This window comes from Xyrauchen texanus, chromosome 6, assembly GCF_025860055.1.
Source record: "Xyrauchen texanus isolate HMW12.3.18 chromosome 6, RBS_HiC_50CHRs, whole genome shotgun sequence".
Classification (NCBI taxonomy): Eukaryota; Metazoa; Chordata; class Actinopteri; order Cypriniformes; family Catostomidae; genus Xyrauchen; species Xyrauchen texanus.
In genome coordinates this window covers 22092239-22107796 of record NC_068281.1, presented here as the reverse complement: position 1 = coordinate 22107796, position 15558 = coordinate 22092239, and the positions used below count along the sequence as shown (strand labels likewise).

The 15558-nt window shown below is 36.8% G+C and overlaps 1 protein-coding gene across 1 annotated transcript; it reads left to right on the top strand.

Moving 5' to 3' along the window:
- The first annotated feature begins 4927 nt into the window (after positions 1–4927).
- On the top strand, positions 4928–6880 carry LOC127645671 (5-hydroxytryptamine receptor 5A-like). Its single transcript, XM_052129353.1, has 2 exons — positions 4928–5626; positions 6545–6880. Exons 1-2 carry the CDS (start codon positions 4928–4930, stop codon positions 6878–6880), a joined length of 1035 nt encoding a protein of 344 aa, XP_051985313.1.
- Positions 6881–15558: the final 8678 nt, after the last annotated feature.

Below are 15558 nucleotides of genomic sequence, written 5' to 3'. Positions count from 1 at the left end.
GGTCACTTAGCATCAGGGTGTTTATTAATATAACTTAATAATATAAAAGTCATATACACCATGACTTGAGGGAGAGTAAATCATGGGCTAATTTTCATTTTAAAGTGAACTACTCCTTTAATATAAGCTACCATCAGTACTAAAGCGGGCATGGGGATAATTACAAACTAAAGTCACTATGACTGTTATCTATTTCTAAAGTAAGTAATAAATGTATGTGTAAAAAGTTCTGCTATGGGATTCGTCAGTCTCCAAATTCCTTGCATCTCTTCGTTCACTCCATGCTTTTACTGCACTCAACCGCCATATAGGGTTTGGATTTGAGAATCAGTAAACAAGTGAGCGATTTCAGACACAGCAACATTCGACACCGAGAGTCGATTCCTGTGCTTGAGTCAACCCTGACTCTGGGGCATTTCAGGGTCATCACTTAATATAATGTTACAAATAATTTTTTCCCTAACATTCACTTAAGACATAACAGATAATGTTTGCATGAATACTCGCCAAGATAGATATTTTGAAATAATGTAATTCTGTGTATGTGTATATATTGGGATGGTGCATTGTCTGAGGCGTATTTGTGCACGCATCAGATATGTCAATCAGCTAAATAAGATTGTTTCGTTTACATCAGCATGAACCGAAATTCACTCCCGAAAAAATCATTACTTGGCAATGCTAAACAAAAGATTGTGATGCTATGATGTATCAATATCCCCCCCACCTTTATGCTACATGGACTTTACATAGTAATGTAAACTATACCTTCTATATGAAGAAGTAACTATAAAAGGTGTAAAGATTGAGCAAGTTCAAAATTTTAAATATTTAGGCACAATCATTGATGACAAACTTTCGTTTTTGGATAATGTGAACTATGTACATAAGAAATCAAGACAGCGTTTAAGCCTACTTAGAAAGTTGCGAAACCTTGACATCGAAAGGAGGATCTTAACCATTGTATATAGATCGATGATTGAAAGCATTTTAACCTATAATATTGTATCATGGTATGGAAATTTAACAATGAAATTAAAGAATAAATTAACACAGTAATTAACGAAGCAAACAAGATTATCGGCCATAAACAGAGTACATTGCAAGAACTATTCTTAAATTTTATGGAGAAAAAGGCGCTAGTTGTGTTTTCAGATCAGACCCATCCTCTTCACTCCTGCTTTGAAGTCCTCCCTTCGAGTCGCGAGGCTACGTGACAACCGTATGCTAGAAAGAATATTTAAAAAAATCATTTGTCCCAATGGCAGTGACTGTTTTAAACCAAATTCTCAATTAGGGTTGTTATTGTGAATTATGTATACTGTTTTTTATTGAATCATGTATTTATCAATTATTATGTGTTTTATGTGTTTAATGTGGTTGTAGAATGTTGTTGAAGCCAGTGTCAAAGATGAATTTCTGTCCAGTAAATCTGAACAGACAATAAAGTTAAAACAACAAAACAAACATAATGATTAGAATATGTCCTTAAAACATAAACTTACAATCCACTTTTTGCAACAAGATCACTGACGCTGATAGTGATGATCTTTTTTCTTTCCCTTGTAGATAGCATACCTGTGCGATGATATTCAGCCATTATATCAGACGCCTTCTTGGTCAGTAAGGACTGTAATGGTGGAGAGTCTTCCATCTAATCAAATTAACAGATCAAAAGTTGTTAAGAGTTTTTGATTTAGTAGGAATAAATGATTTAGTGAGAGTTTTACTGCAGTGCTTACCTGAATTAGGGCTGGGATAAACGATTATATTTTAAACGATTAATCTAGCGATTATTTTTTCGATGCATCGATTAATCTAACGATTCATTTTTTCAGTCCGATTCGATTTCGATTCGATTAATCGACTTGTGACAACACCGGTAATACCTGTTTCATCGGGGGTGGGGGTGTATAAAATGTAAAAAAAAAAAAAAAAAACATTTGCCGGGAGTTTGATTGACTGGCGATCTGATCAATCAATCATAATACGCCATTTTTGTCCGACAAAGTAGTCAGGAGAGAGAAGATTAACGTCGATGGATTTGAATTTGAATAATGGATTGTAGGCTACTGTACTGACATCTTTCCGCGTTTAAAACAACAGTCCTTCTGATGTAGGCTACATTCATGTTTAGCCTATTTGATGCTATAAATTAACCAAGGAAAAGATGATCGGTTCACGAGCAGCTTTAACTGAGGCAATCTGTCACGGCACATTAAAGAGCCACAAAATAGTTGGCCTATTTATGGCTTAATTTTCTTTGAATGACCAAATTTGAAAGTTGAGACTTTATTAAATGTTACCTGCTTGGTCCTGTCTGTCAGCGCGTTGTCAGTGTCCTCTATGTATTTTTCACGACATTCATAGCTATAAGCGCATTATTAATAGCTATAAGCGAAAACTTTAGGTGTCGACAACGTATTATAGCCTACTCCAACATCGAGTGCAAAGTGGGGAGTTGAAAAGAAACTTACGGTGCTCTGTCATCTGCAGCTGCAACCGGGTGGCGCTAGAATGGAAGGCCATCTCCATTTTGCAAAGATGACATATCACGGAATTTTTTCCTTTTAAATTAAATAATTCCCATACTTTAGAGGAACGAGTGCATGCCGCCTTGCACTTCTGATAGTCTGAGGAGCCACTCGTGTTGGCGCCGGCGCCGCCATCTTTGTTTTGGGTCTGACAATTCGACGCGCATATTTTGCGTCGACGTATTTTTTTGCGTCGACGTCATCCCAGCCCTAGTGCTGGTGCATTGCCGTGGTGCTAGAATGGAAAGCCATCTCCATTTTGCAAAGACGACATATCACATAATTTTTTCCTTTTAAATTAAAGAATTCCCATACTTTAGATGAACGAGTGCGTGCCGCCTTGCACTTCTGGTAGTCTGAGGAGCCACTCGTTTTGCTTCTACTCTCCGGCGCCGCCATCTTTGTTTTGGTCTGACGAATCGTCATCGATTGACGAATTTGCGTCAACGTCATCGATTACGTCGACGCGTCGTCCCAGCCCTAACCTGAATGTTTTCAATCGGAGGCTGAATGTGGATGACTTGTAAGGTGACCACAGTGGCAACATGAACTTGAAATTTGTCATATTCTTGCACAGTTGTGGTGATGTCACAATCAATGTAGTCATTGAAGTCTTTGTTAAATTTCAGAAACCGTTCTAACTGAACAGAATGGGGGAATTCTGAATAACAGTTTTCCAAAAGTTGTGAAGCATCACAGATGTGAAAAATATTTTTGTATGTTTCTGTATTGTCTTTATAGATACAAACAAGTACAGCTTTGGTCCGTTGTCCAGTGACTAAAGACCCAGGAGTCGCTGGCCCAGGATCATCTTCAGATGGGTCCATTTGCTGTGTAATAAAAAATATACATACATTTAGACATAATACAGCATAATACATATTTTATTTACTGATTTTTACAACATTTACACATAGAATTAGCTGATACCATAGCTAAATTCATTTCTCATCACAATTTAAGTTAATAAGCCTGCAGCAACACATTCATATACCAGCATCCTTACAAATCTGAACTACCTTTTCTCGGATCCATTTTTTTCCTTTCTTTTTTTCTAACACAATATCAAGGCCATATAAGCTATATTTTGGGCCAGGCGTAGGCTACATGGAGCTGTTCTGACAGTTGAGAGAGGCCGTGAGTCCCAGCACAAGCAATCATTTGAATTTTTGCGGCATTATAATTTTGTAGAATTATTTTGCAATACATTTAAGTTAACATTTAGGCTAAGTTACCAGCCTGCAGCTAAAATGGCGACAAAACATTTCCACATAGCAGTTAACGTCTATTTTCATATCGAATGCAAATAGCTACACTTAACCAATACCAAGTAAACAACAATTACACTGTTTTATTTTGTCATTACTGGTACAATTACACTTTTCATTGGCGACGTCTAAAGCTAATATTGAGAAAATAAGGGCGAAAAGCGCGGTCCCATGTTAACCTAATCTTGCATGGTTTAACTTTGTTTGCAAAATAATCCAGACATTTTAATATAAATTCTTCTGAAAACTACTTATTCTAACATTTTTATTATGTGTGCTTTGTGTAACGCTATTGACTATGGACAGTTAACGTTATTGCCAATTAACATTTTTGTCCGCGAAGTTTTGCAAAAACCTGACCGTACCTTGCCCTTAACAGTTCGCTTAGAAACCAAACTAAACCTAGTATACACATATATCAGCAGCAGAAAATGAAGTTTTCGCACATAAATACAAGTAAAAATGACTTCAAGTAGAACTTACCTTAAGAATCTTATTAGCAGTCACCCAACGACTTCCACCCAACAACGTCTCTCGTCGCAGAAAGGCGGTTTTTAGGCGAGGGGAATTCTCTCGTCAATTTCAAAATGGCAACCGATTAAAAAAAAAAGTTACTTGCGTTTCAGATCGTTAAAATAGGGCCCAGAGTGTGTAAATCTAATCAGTAAAGATCATTCTACACATGTTGTGTTGGATGTTGTGAACAAATACACAGGTTGTGTTAATTTTAAAACGACACACTACTTACTATGTGTAACCCATCTGAATTCTTCCAACACATTTTTATCTAATATTGACACAACATGTGTAATCTAGAGTGCTACACATAATTTGTGTCATTTTTCTACACATTTCTTCTAAGAGTGTACCTTGTTTATTAGGTCATCTAAATGTGGTAAGGCATATGAATGTACTGTATACAGTATGTCCATGTGGTACATTGTATCATATTGTAGAAGAGTCCATTCAATCGGCAAGCTATCCATTATCATATCAATAGGGTTACAAGTGAATTGAATATCTGTGAAACCCAGAATTATTTAAAGTGTCTGTTTTTACAGCTGTTGCAGTCCAGTGAAGTTCTTTTGTAAGTGGTTTAAAGTGGACAAAAGAGCATTCAAAAACATGGTTGATGGCATTCCGAACAGCTCCTTCAATCAAAGCTCAAAGTATGGAAATTTCCTTAGGCCGCAGACAGTGTTCAGTGTCTTGACCTTCACCCTACTGGCCATGCTTGTAGTAGCCACATTTATTTGGAACATGCTCGTCCTAGTCACAATACTAAGAGTCAGAACATTCCACCGTGTGCCCCACAATCTGGTGGCCTCCATGGCCATATCTGATGTCATGGTGGCTGCGCTGGTGATGCCTCTCAGTTTGGTACATGAGCTGAATGGTCGGCTCTGGAAGCTGGGCCGAGCTCTCTGCCAAGTCTGGATATCTTTCGACGTCATGTGCTGTACGGCCAGCATTTGGAATGTGACTGCAATAGCCCTTGATCGATACTGGTCTATAACACGCCACCTGGAATATACCCTAAAGACTCGCAAGAAGATCTCCAATGTGATGATTGGCTTGACATGGCTGCTTTCATCTGTTATTTCCCTCTCCCCATTGTTTGGCTGGGGTGAGACATATTCAGAAGAGGACATGGAGTGCAAGGTGAGCCAGGAGCCATCTTACACCATCTTTTCCACATTCGGGGCCTTCTATCTGCCTCTCTGTGTTGTACTGTTTGTCTACTGGAAGATATACAAAGCTGCTAAGTTCCGTATAGGATCAAAGAGGACCAACACCATTACTCCAGTTGCAGAGGCTGGAGAGGTACAAGTGATATGTTGTGATATGCTTTTTCTTTACACAACATTTGAGGTAAATTGTAAAATTTCAAAAGTCAGTCTTTTTGTCTACACCAATGCACTGGCATTTTGTCTATTTAAACTACACTTTTAGATAAGGACTCATTTTAAATGTGCAGAAAATCTCTTGAGCAATAAAACATTTTTGAAATGCAGAACGTATTGGTTCTTTTAAGATGAGACTGTTCATATTCTCCCAGTCATTGTAACTTAGACAACAGCTCAATAGCCAACTCAATTTGAACTTTTAACTTTCTCAATTAACTTCATATTGATTTTTCAGTATATTTTTCGGAGTCTTTCCCAACACCCTTGTGAATAGTAATCCTGACACCCCCTTTAGATAAGTTCTACTTTATTTTGTATTCTATTACGATCCTGTTCTAACTCATTGGTTTTAAGGGTGATTGTCACAATGTGGGCTTGCCCCAGAATTATTTAAAAAGTTTGAATGTACAAAAGCTTAGACTTTATATTTTACTTAGACTAGATATTTTCAAGGCTATTCCAGTTCATCACAAATATTACTGCATAAGATAAGCAGCCTTACATTATATTATCCTAAATGGATATGTCACCCAAAAATGGAAATTGTGTCATCATTTACTTTTGTCATTCCAAACCTGTGTATCTGACCCAAAAGGAGATGGTAGGCAGAATCGCAGCCTGAGTCAACATTTACTTTTATTGCATATTTTGACCATACAATGAAAGTAAATGGTGAATGAAGCTATAATTCAGCCTAACATCTCCTTTTCCACAGAAAAAAGGAAAGTTGTACTGGTTTAGAAAAACACAAAGGAGAGTAAATGATGACTGCATATGAAGCGAAAGTGAATGAAGATTGATTAACATCTCATGGCTTGCTCCTATTTCCCCTCAGGTAAAAGAGGCTTCTAGACAACAGCCTCAGATGATGTTCACTGTGCGCCATGCCACCGTGACCTTCCAGACTGATAGTGAGACGTGGCGAGAGCAGAAAGAGAAGCGAGCAGCTCTGATGGTGGGCATCCTCATTGGTGTGTTCGTCCTCTGCTGGATCCCTTTCTTCCTCACCGAGCTTATCACCCCTCTGTGCTCCTGCCACATTCCACCAATATGGAAGAGTGTCTTCCTCTGGCTGGGTTACTCCAACTCCTTCTTCAACCCACTCATTTATACAGCCTTCAATAAGAACTATAATAACGCTTTCAGGAACCTCTTTTCCCGACAGCGTTAAAACCCTCTGTCTGAGAGATAGCAGACTGCATGGCCTCACCACAAATGCCATTATAAACACAAGCATGGTTATCTGAGCACTTTAGTAATCACAGGTTCACAAAAGAAAGCGCTAAAGCATTAAAGGGATAATGTCTGGATATTTTATGAGGCAGGCAAAGTAAGACCAAGTCTTTGGGTACGATGCTTAGACAAAATATCAGTTTATCTCCCTTGCATTATATGAATATAGACCTATTTTCAACAGCTTTTGTGCTTAAAGCAGTCATTTTATATCAGTTTGTATTCGTGTTATGTAAGATTTACTTGATACTAGTTTACTAAAACTCATTTTTATGTGTCTTCTCCAGTAAGATGATAAGCTAAATGTCTTCAAACAACCAAAAATGAATTACATTGTGACAGCTGAACTTCTCATTACATTCTGTAATGACCTTGATAAATGTGAATCTTCACAGAGAGATACACTACTACATGGTCAAAGCTATGTGGACACCCCATTCTAATTAACAGGTTCGCTATTTCAGCTTCACTCTTTACTAAAAGGTGCATAAAATCAAGCATGCAGGCTTACAATCTCCCATGACGAGCATGTTGAGTAGAATGGGGTGTACATTTTCTGTTCCAGCATGACAATATCCCGGTGCACAAAGCAGGGCACATTAAGAAAATATTTACTCAGTCTGGTGTGGAAAATCTTGATTGGCTTGCACAAAGCCCAGACCAGAACCACATAAAACACCTGGCTTTTGTGCTTAGAAACTTTTTAAACCACTGCCCCCGGTGTCCAAAGCTGGAAGTGTTGTTGAGGTGAAATGTCCACAAGGTGACGCCAAAAGCGAGCTGTATTTTTAGTTTGTAAATTATGTAATACAGTCAACAGGAATGCATATTGTATTAACCCTGTCCCCTAACCCAAACCCCAACACTAAACATAACCATTAGTGGAGTAAAAATTTACTCCTTAAATTTAACTTCCGAATAATGCTAACCATTGTTTACCTGAACGCAATTACTTCCTGGTTTCCAAAAGGCTAAAGCACATGCTTCGGAGATTAGCTGCACCACAGAAAAAAGGTGAACACATTTGAATTGATGCAAAAATGTTTGATTGGGGATGCGCTTGCCAGTAATTCAGCAGGCGTCAATTTCAAGGTACATGAGCATTCGGATGCAGTATATAATTTACCCATGTGATCATGTTGGTCCAATATCAGTGCCTGACCACACTGATTGTTGTTGTGTCTGTATGGGAGCAAATCCCTGCAGCCATATTCCTACATCTAATGGAGGATCCTCTGAGTAGATTAAAGCGATGATAGCAGCAAAAGGAGGACAAACGTCCTATTAATGCCCATGGTTATACATGTAGGTGTGGTGTTTGGTTGTTGTCATACTTTTGGGCCATTTAGTGATATACAGTATGTCTATTAAATCTAGATTTTAATGTTAAAACTCATGAAACAAATCACCAATTGCTTACAAATGTTGGGACAAGTGTCAATGCACAACTCAAATTATGAAAAAGTTGGGACATTATGGAAACTGCTAATATTAACAAAAAGGAGTGATTTGTAAATTGTATTCACCCTGTGCTATATTGAAAACACTACAATAACACATTGGTGTCTTCATTATTTTTATCAGTCATATGTGTATCATGTGTAAAGTCACCATTTCTACTAATAATAGTTATTAAGTGTTTGGGCTCTGAAGACACAATTTTGATAAGTTTAGCAACCAGAAATGTATCCTATTCATCCATAATGCAGGTCTTCAGCTGCACAATTGTAAGAGGCTTTCATTTGCAGTTTAATTGTGTGCTTCATAATGCACCACAATTCTCAGTTGTAGACAGGTCAGAACTGCAGGCATGCCAATCTAGCACCCGCTCTCTGTTTACGCAGTCATGCACTTGTAATCCAAGCGGCATGTAATTTGCTGTTGTGCTGATGTGCAATGCAGGGACATCCCTGGAAAAGGAGGCATCTGGATGGCACTGATGCTTTCACTGATGTGCAAGTTACCCAATGACACCCCCCACTTACCATGGCAAAAATGGGAGTGGTGGTGGCATAGTGGTTAAAGTACTGGGCTGGTAATCAGAAGGTCAGAGGTTCTAACCCCACGGCCACCACCATTGTGTCCTTGAGCAAGGCACTTAAATCCAGGTTGCTCCAGGGGGATTGTCCCTGTAATAATTGCACTGTAAGTCGCTTTGGATAAAAGCGTCTGCCAAATGCATAAATGTAAATGTAAAAATGGCTTATGGATCAGACGTCGATAACAGCTTGGATGGTGCTTTTGTTCTTGGAGAACAAATGGCTTGTTTCTGGAGAACTTAATGGCTTGTTTCAAAAACAATTTGAAATGTGGACTCACCACAAAACATGATGCCACTGTTCTTCTTTCCATCTCGGATGAGACTGAGCCCGGAGAAGTCGGAGAAGCTTCTGGACAGTGTTTCATGTATGGCTTCTCCTTTGCATAGTAAAGCCTTAACTTGCTTCTGTGGATGCAGCAGTGAATGGTGTTGACTGTCAAAGGTTTAGTGAAGTATTCCTGAGCCCATGTGATGAAATCTATTATGACGAATTACAGTTTTTAAGACAAGGATGTCTGAGGGATTGGAGACCACAGATTCACTGGTGATTTCCAGGAGGACAATGTGGCTGGTTGTATGTATTTGGTTGCATTAGCAGAGAGTACGGATGCAAGACTGGCCCGCCTATGGCCCTGACCTGTCTCCAATTGAGAACGCTGAAAAGAACGGGGCAATTCTGCTTGCTAAACTTAACAAACGTGTGTCTTCAATGCCCAAATGCTTAATAAGCATTAGTAGAAGAATGGTGATGTTGCAATCATCTGATTTGAAATGAGTGCATATTTTAAAAAAAAACATTTTTTTATATAAATATATATATTTGTTGTTGTGCTTTCAATATAGCACAGGGTGAATACAATTTACAAATCACTCCTTTTTGTTTATATTAGCATTTCCCATACTGTTCCAACTTTTTTGGAATTGGGGTTGTATGTCAAATCCTCTGTACTCCTGTGAGACATAATGGCAATGTGTTGTGTTTACTACTATACTGTTATTTTTAACCTCGTATTAAGGGGAAAATGTATGCAATATAATCTCATCTAGGAGGGTAAACACCAACAAAAAATCATGGTTGGTAGTATTTGTATTTTAGAACAACATATTGGCAACATTGTTGATGATTTAGGCTTTCTCTTAGTTCTGTTTTGAAACTTTTACATTTCAATGAGCATTTATATATGCAATGTACATTTTGTGTATGCTATCATTTGGCTCACAAATCTATGTTATTCATACTTGATCATGATAATCATGATTATTCCTAATTACAAATTAGACAGACATAAAGTGGTAGATTGCTACAAAAAAGTAATTAAAAGTTTGATCTAATGGATATTTTGGGACCTTAGTGCTAGAGGCAATGATTTTTTGCTTATTTCTTTGAGTAGAGTGGTAATTATGAATTACTGTACAGCTGCACTGAAAACCTCACTATTACTATTGTTTATTTACCTGAGATAGTGAAAATATGATTCTGATTTTGGTAGATGTGCTGATAAATTTGACCTAGCCAGATGTAAAGTTCTGTAAACCTCTGTAATTTATACTTTGACTAAATGTTCCCTGCCTCTGCTAATTTAAATGTATTGATCAATAGCTCTCATATCCCCATTTGAATTAGTGCAAATTAAATTGAGCCACTTGACATCTTAAAAAAGGCATGGATTTTCACTCATTCTCATGACACTCCCACTTGTATATGAAGTGCATGTCATTACAAGAGGAAATAGCCATATCAATCAATAGAAGGAATCTTGACCTAAATACAAGCGGATTAAGACCTGTAGACATACAACCTTTGAGTTTTAATGAAAAGATGTTCAAAGGATTTGGCTATTCATTTCTAGTTCCCTGCACTCATTTTATATAGTTGTTCATCCTATCATGCTTAAACATTCATATATTAGAGAATGCTTTTTGAAAGCCTTGAATACGCAGACAAAAGAGACTGACAGACCAAAGGCTCAGTTGGCTGCAAACTCAGCTCTGTAGAGTGTTTTACGTTCTCAACTGACAAAAGGAGACATTTTCAGGGTTAATTGAATCTTGAAGAGCCAGGTAAGAAGTTTGCAGGTTGATTGGAGACATGAATAATGGACATGACACCTGCCTAAATGGCACCTTCCCCTAGCAGTTGGGACACACACAGAGATAGCAAAACAGCCTGGGTCTGACTAATTGAGGAAATAATCAGATATATAATCCTTCTTTCCTATTACAAGTACTCTCACACACTACATAATGTAATAAATTATGGTAATGACCAAACGCTAGTGATCATAGGTGAGAGAAATGATAGTAGTTTTCAGTGTATGGCTCAAATATTCGAATGCTCTCGGTTTTTTATCTGCAGGAAAAAAACAGGCAGATCAGAATTAAATGAACTGCATGTAAGTAATTGTAATGTTTAATGTTTATGTTCATGCATTTCATGTCTTTTATTTTGAAAATCTGAGATCCTGTTCATGTCATAGTCATGTGATTCCTGTTTTCCTCCATGTTCATGTGTCTTGTGTTCATTGGTTTATTGTTTAATTATCTTGTGATCAGTTCTGTCTTTTCATTGGTTAACTTGTTTGTCTTGTTCTCCCATGTCATGCATTTAAGCCTCATGTTCATGTTCATGTTCATGTTCATGTTCATGTTCATGTATGGAGTTAGGGTTTTCACGTATGCAAATAAACTGTACTTGGGTTCTCCATCTTCACATCATTGCCAGCGCCAGAAACTACGTTGCAGTAATCCTGATCTTTTTCAGAAGCAGTGGCTTTAATGGCAGATTCATCCCTGACATTCTGTTCCTTTACCAGTGACAGATTCAGCACACTGGTGCATCTAGTCCTTTGTCTTTTAGAGGAGTGACAGTTCACACAGTTTTAATATCCTTTTCAAAGCTGTGATAAGATTTTTCATTATTTCATATTATTCACATTTTTTAAATGAATAGCAATACAAAAAGATGGATACAAATGTCATGGTAACCTAGGAACTAAAAATCTGCTCCAACAAATATATAGTTCAGATAATTTCACTGAATGAGAAAATGGCAAAGGATCAGATCCATTCTGTTGAAATGTCTCATTTGACATTCATTCACTGCAGGTAATTGGTTGCTGCTTTGTCAGTGGTGCCGAGAGCTAAAGTTTGTTTCAGGCATTTTATTATAAGTGAAATTCAGTAAACTCTTGTCTTGCAGTTTTTTTGTTTTTGCATTTGTTTTCTAACATCATAAATTGTCTGTTGACTGCAGTAAGTAAAAACCTTGAAGCAGAGCACAACAGTTTTGTTTATTGTCACAGGAAATAAATAATTAAAGCAGATATCTTTACAAAAGTCATTCATTTACAATCAAGATTCTTAATTGAAGTGCATAGTTAGGGAAGGATGCACAATAAAAACATTTATTATTATTATTATTATTATTCAATACTAACACAGCAATCATAGAGAGTAGGAGTAGAAAGTAGATTTCGGCAGTGCTTGTAGTGGGAAGAATTCCGTGCCGTAGTTCCCCCTATAGTATAGATAGTTGGGATCAGATTTTGATTTATATTCCCAATATTTACAGCTGTATCCGCTACACAATTTGTGCTTGTTTTGAATTTTGACTTGAATAGCTGTCCATGGTGAATTGCAATATTGAAATATGAAGAGAAGATGGAATTGATGCACATATGCAAACTCAGAAAGTCAAATATTAAGCACAGATTAAGTTTCTTAATTTTTTGTAGGATAGTGGCACAAACTGCGTGTCAAGAGAATTCCAGGAAAGCTATAGAAGTTTGCGCTCATGCTTATTGCAGTGTTACCAATGTACATACAGTATTTCAGTGTTATTTCCCTGCAGATATCAGGCTATTAATTTTTCAATTATTTTCAAAGCATTTTTCTACAATTTCTGATATCATATAGCTTGATTAGTCAGATGGATTCTCTAGTTTTTATATTTTGTGTGTGGGTGTCAGTGTAAGTGATTTTTGTTTGACACCCATCTTAAATCTTTTGTTCAACCGTCACTTGATTTAATTTTATAAAGTGCACTAATTCTCAGTACATAACATTCAGTGGAGAATGATTCTGTATATGTAATGAACATTAATTTCCCTATACCATTCATTTATGCATCATAAATCGTAATGTTTGTATTTGCAAGGCCTACTTTACAACTTTGATTGGCTGCTGAGTTGTGAAAACCTGCCACCTGGTGTACATACAAGGGAAATACATCGCCTGAGGATTGAAGATTTTTTTATTGGTCAAGAATAGATACAGGGCAGTCAGGAAAGTTGATATATACAATATAATAAACAGTATAAAAACAAAAGCAAGTACAGTACAATGCCAAATTTAATGTAACAATAAAATCATTCAATAAAGTACAGGCATACCATTCCGATATAGGAAGTGGAAATGTGAAATATCATGCAGCATGATTTGGTGGTAATGTGGCACAATTTTAAATTGAAGCAAAAAATGTTGCTCTGGTAAGTTTCAGTCCTCGAATCTGATTGGACGAGAGACATTCCATGTGCAATAATGGTTTGACAGCATCAGCACTCAGACGCGTCACTGTGCATATCACTCCGCTTGTTTTCATGCTGTTCTAAACTGAAATGTTAGAGCAATGCATATGTGTTAAGAGCTATGGTTTGGCTTTTTTTTTTACTTGTATTTTTATTTAATTTTTTTGGCATTACATATATTAGCCAGCAGGTGGTGGCAAAAGATTATTTTTGTGTGTAATGAGAGCCAGTTAGGTAATGTGAAATGAATCCGCGTCAGCCAGTGTTTAAATACAACAGCTCTTCATAATCACTTGTATTACTACTACATTACTATAGCTAGGAAATAGCTTTAAACAGCTTTAAACGAACAACTTCAGCATTACAGCTCATCACAGCTGAGAGACACAACAGACTGATTAATTTCACAATGGGTGCTGTTTAAAATGGCTGAGGACATTGCAGTTTCTAAAGTGCTTGACTCTTGCACACCGGCTACCGCGAAATAGGGAGAAATACCCACGCTTGGACCGCTATTTTTCCACTGAGAAAGCGGATCTTCAGAAAGCTGATAGCATCTCTGCTTGGAAGTGACAACAGGTGATCGCACATGCTCCATCTCTCTCTCTCTCTCTCTCTCTCTCTCTCTCTCTCTCTCACTCTCTCACTCACTCACACACACACACACACACACACACATCCTTGTTTATCCAATAACTTGGTAGAAACAGCACACAGCAATGATACTATTTCTGAAGTGAAATTTTGTTTTACTAACAAAGGCTTGAATGCATCATTTGGTTTGAACCAGCAACAGCAGATTCTGATTCTGTTCCATGCAGAAATGCGTTTTTTTATGACTGTACTCAGTTTTTCCTAATTTATTAATTTTGTAATTTTTTTTTTTTTTTTGCTTTGATATACATATATTACTCTATGCTTTTAAAAACATATAATTTTTATGTTTTATTGCTCCAAACATGACATTCTGGGGTTCAGCATTGTAAATCCAGTTTTTAGCTGCTTCATCTATGCATCACCATGCTGTTGTGTGATGCTGATGAGCCACTTTTCTGTGTAGTTATCATCTGTTGTCTCCTTTTTGTCCTGGTGAGGGCACACTAGACAGCAAAATAGACATACATTTCTCCATAATATCTTATATGGGTCATATGCACAATTTAGTGGTATTTCAGCTTTGAAACTTTTGAAAAATAAAACATACTTTTACAATTATCTTAATGTTTCATCATTACAGGGACATGTTTAAGATTGTATTGGTCATACTGTTCAAACTAATTGACTAAATAAATAAATAAATAAAATCAGATGTCCATCCAGTTAAATGGTCAGCATCAGGTTGGAAAATAACAAGGTGGACATTCAGTCGATAAATTAGCCACCACAAGGACTGTGATTGATATCTAGCAAACACATTTGTAAACTGATATTGATTAATTTTTAATGTTTTTTTTTTTATATAAATATATTGACATTTAAAATTTCCCATTTCCCATATTGCTTCCCATAAAATGTTCATGAAATGTAATATGAATGAAAGGATATAGTGCTATAGCATAACAGGGTGGACAATAAATCAAGACACACACATGTTAGTCCTCATAATGATAGGTAGACCAACATGTGTGTGTCTTGATCATTGTACAATTTTTTACAATGTACAAACTATAGATTCTATCCCCTAAACCTAACTCTCACACAAAACTTTCTGCATTTTTACATTTTCAATAAAACATTGTTTAATATGTTTTTAAGCTATTTCAATTATGGGGACACTAGAAATATCCTCATAAACCACATTTCTAGCATAATACCCTGGTAATTACCAGTTTGTAACCTAAAACAATTTCCTCGTAAACCACATAAACATGCCCACACACACAAACTCCACTATAAGTGTTAAAATTACACTTTATCCACAAATTAATACAAGTTAGTTAGAGAAAGTAGTATGAAACTCTTAATTGTGAGGAAAATATATAAATCCAATGATTTAGCACTTATATTTTGTCAAAAATGATTGACATGCAATTTTGGGGACATGAGGAA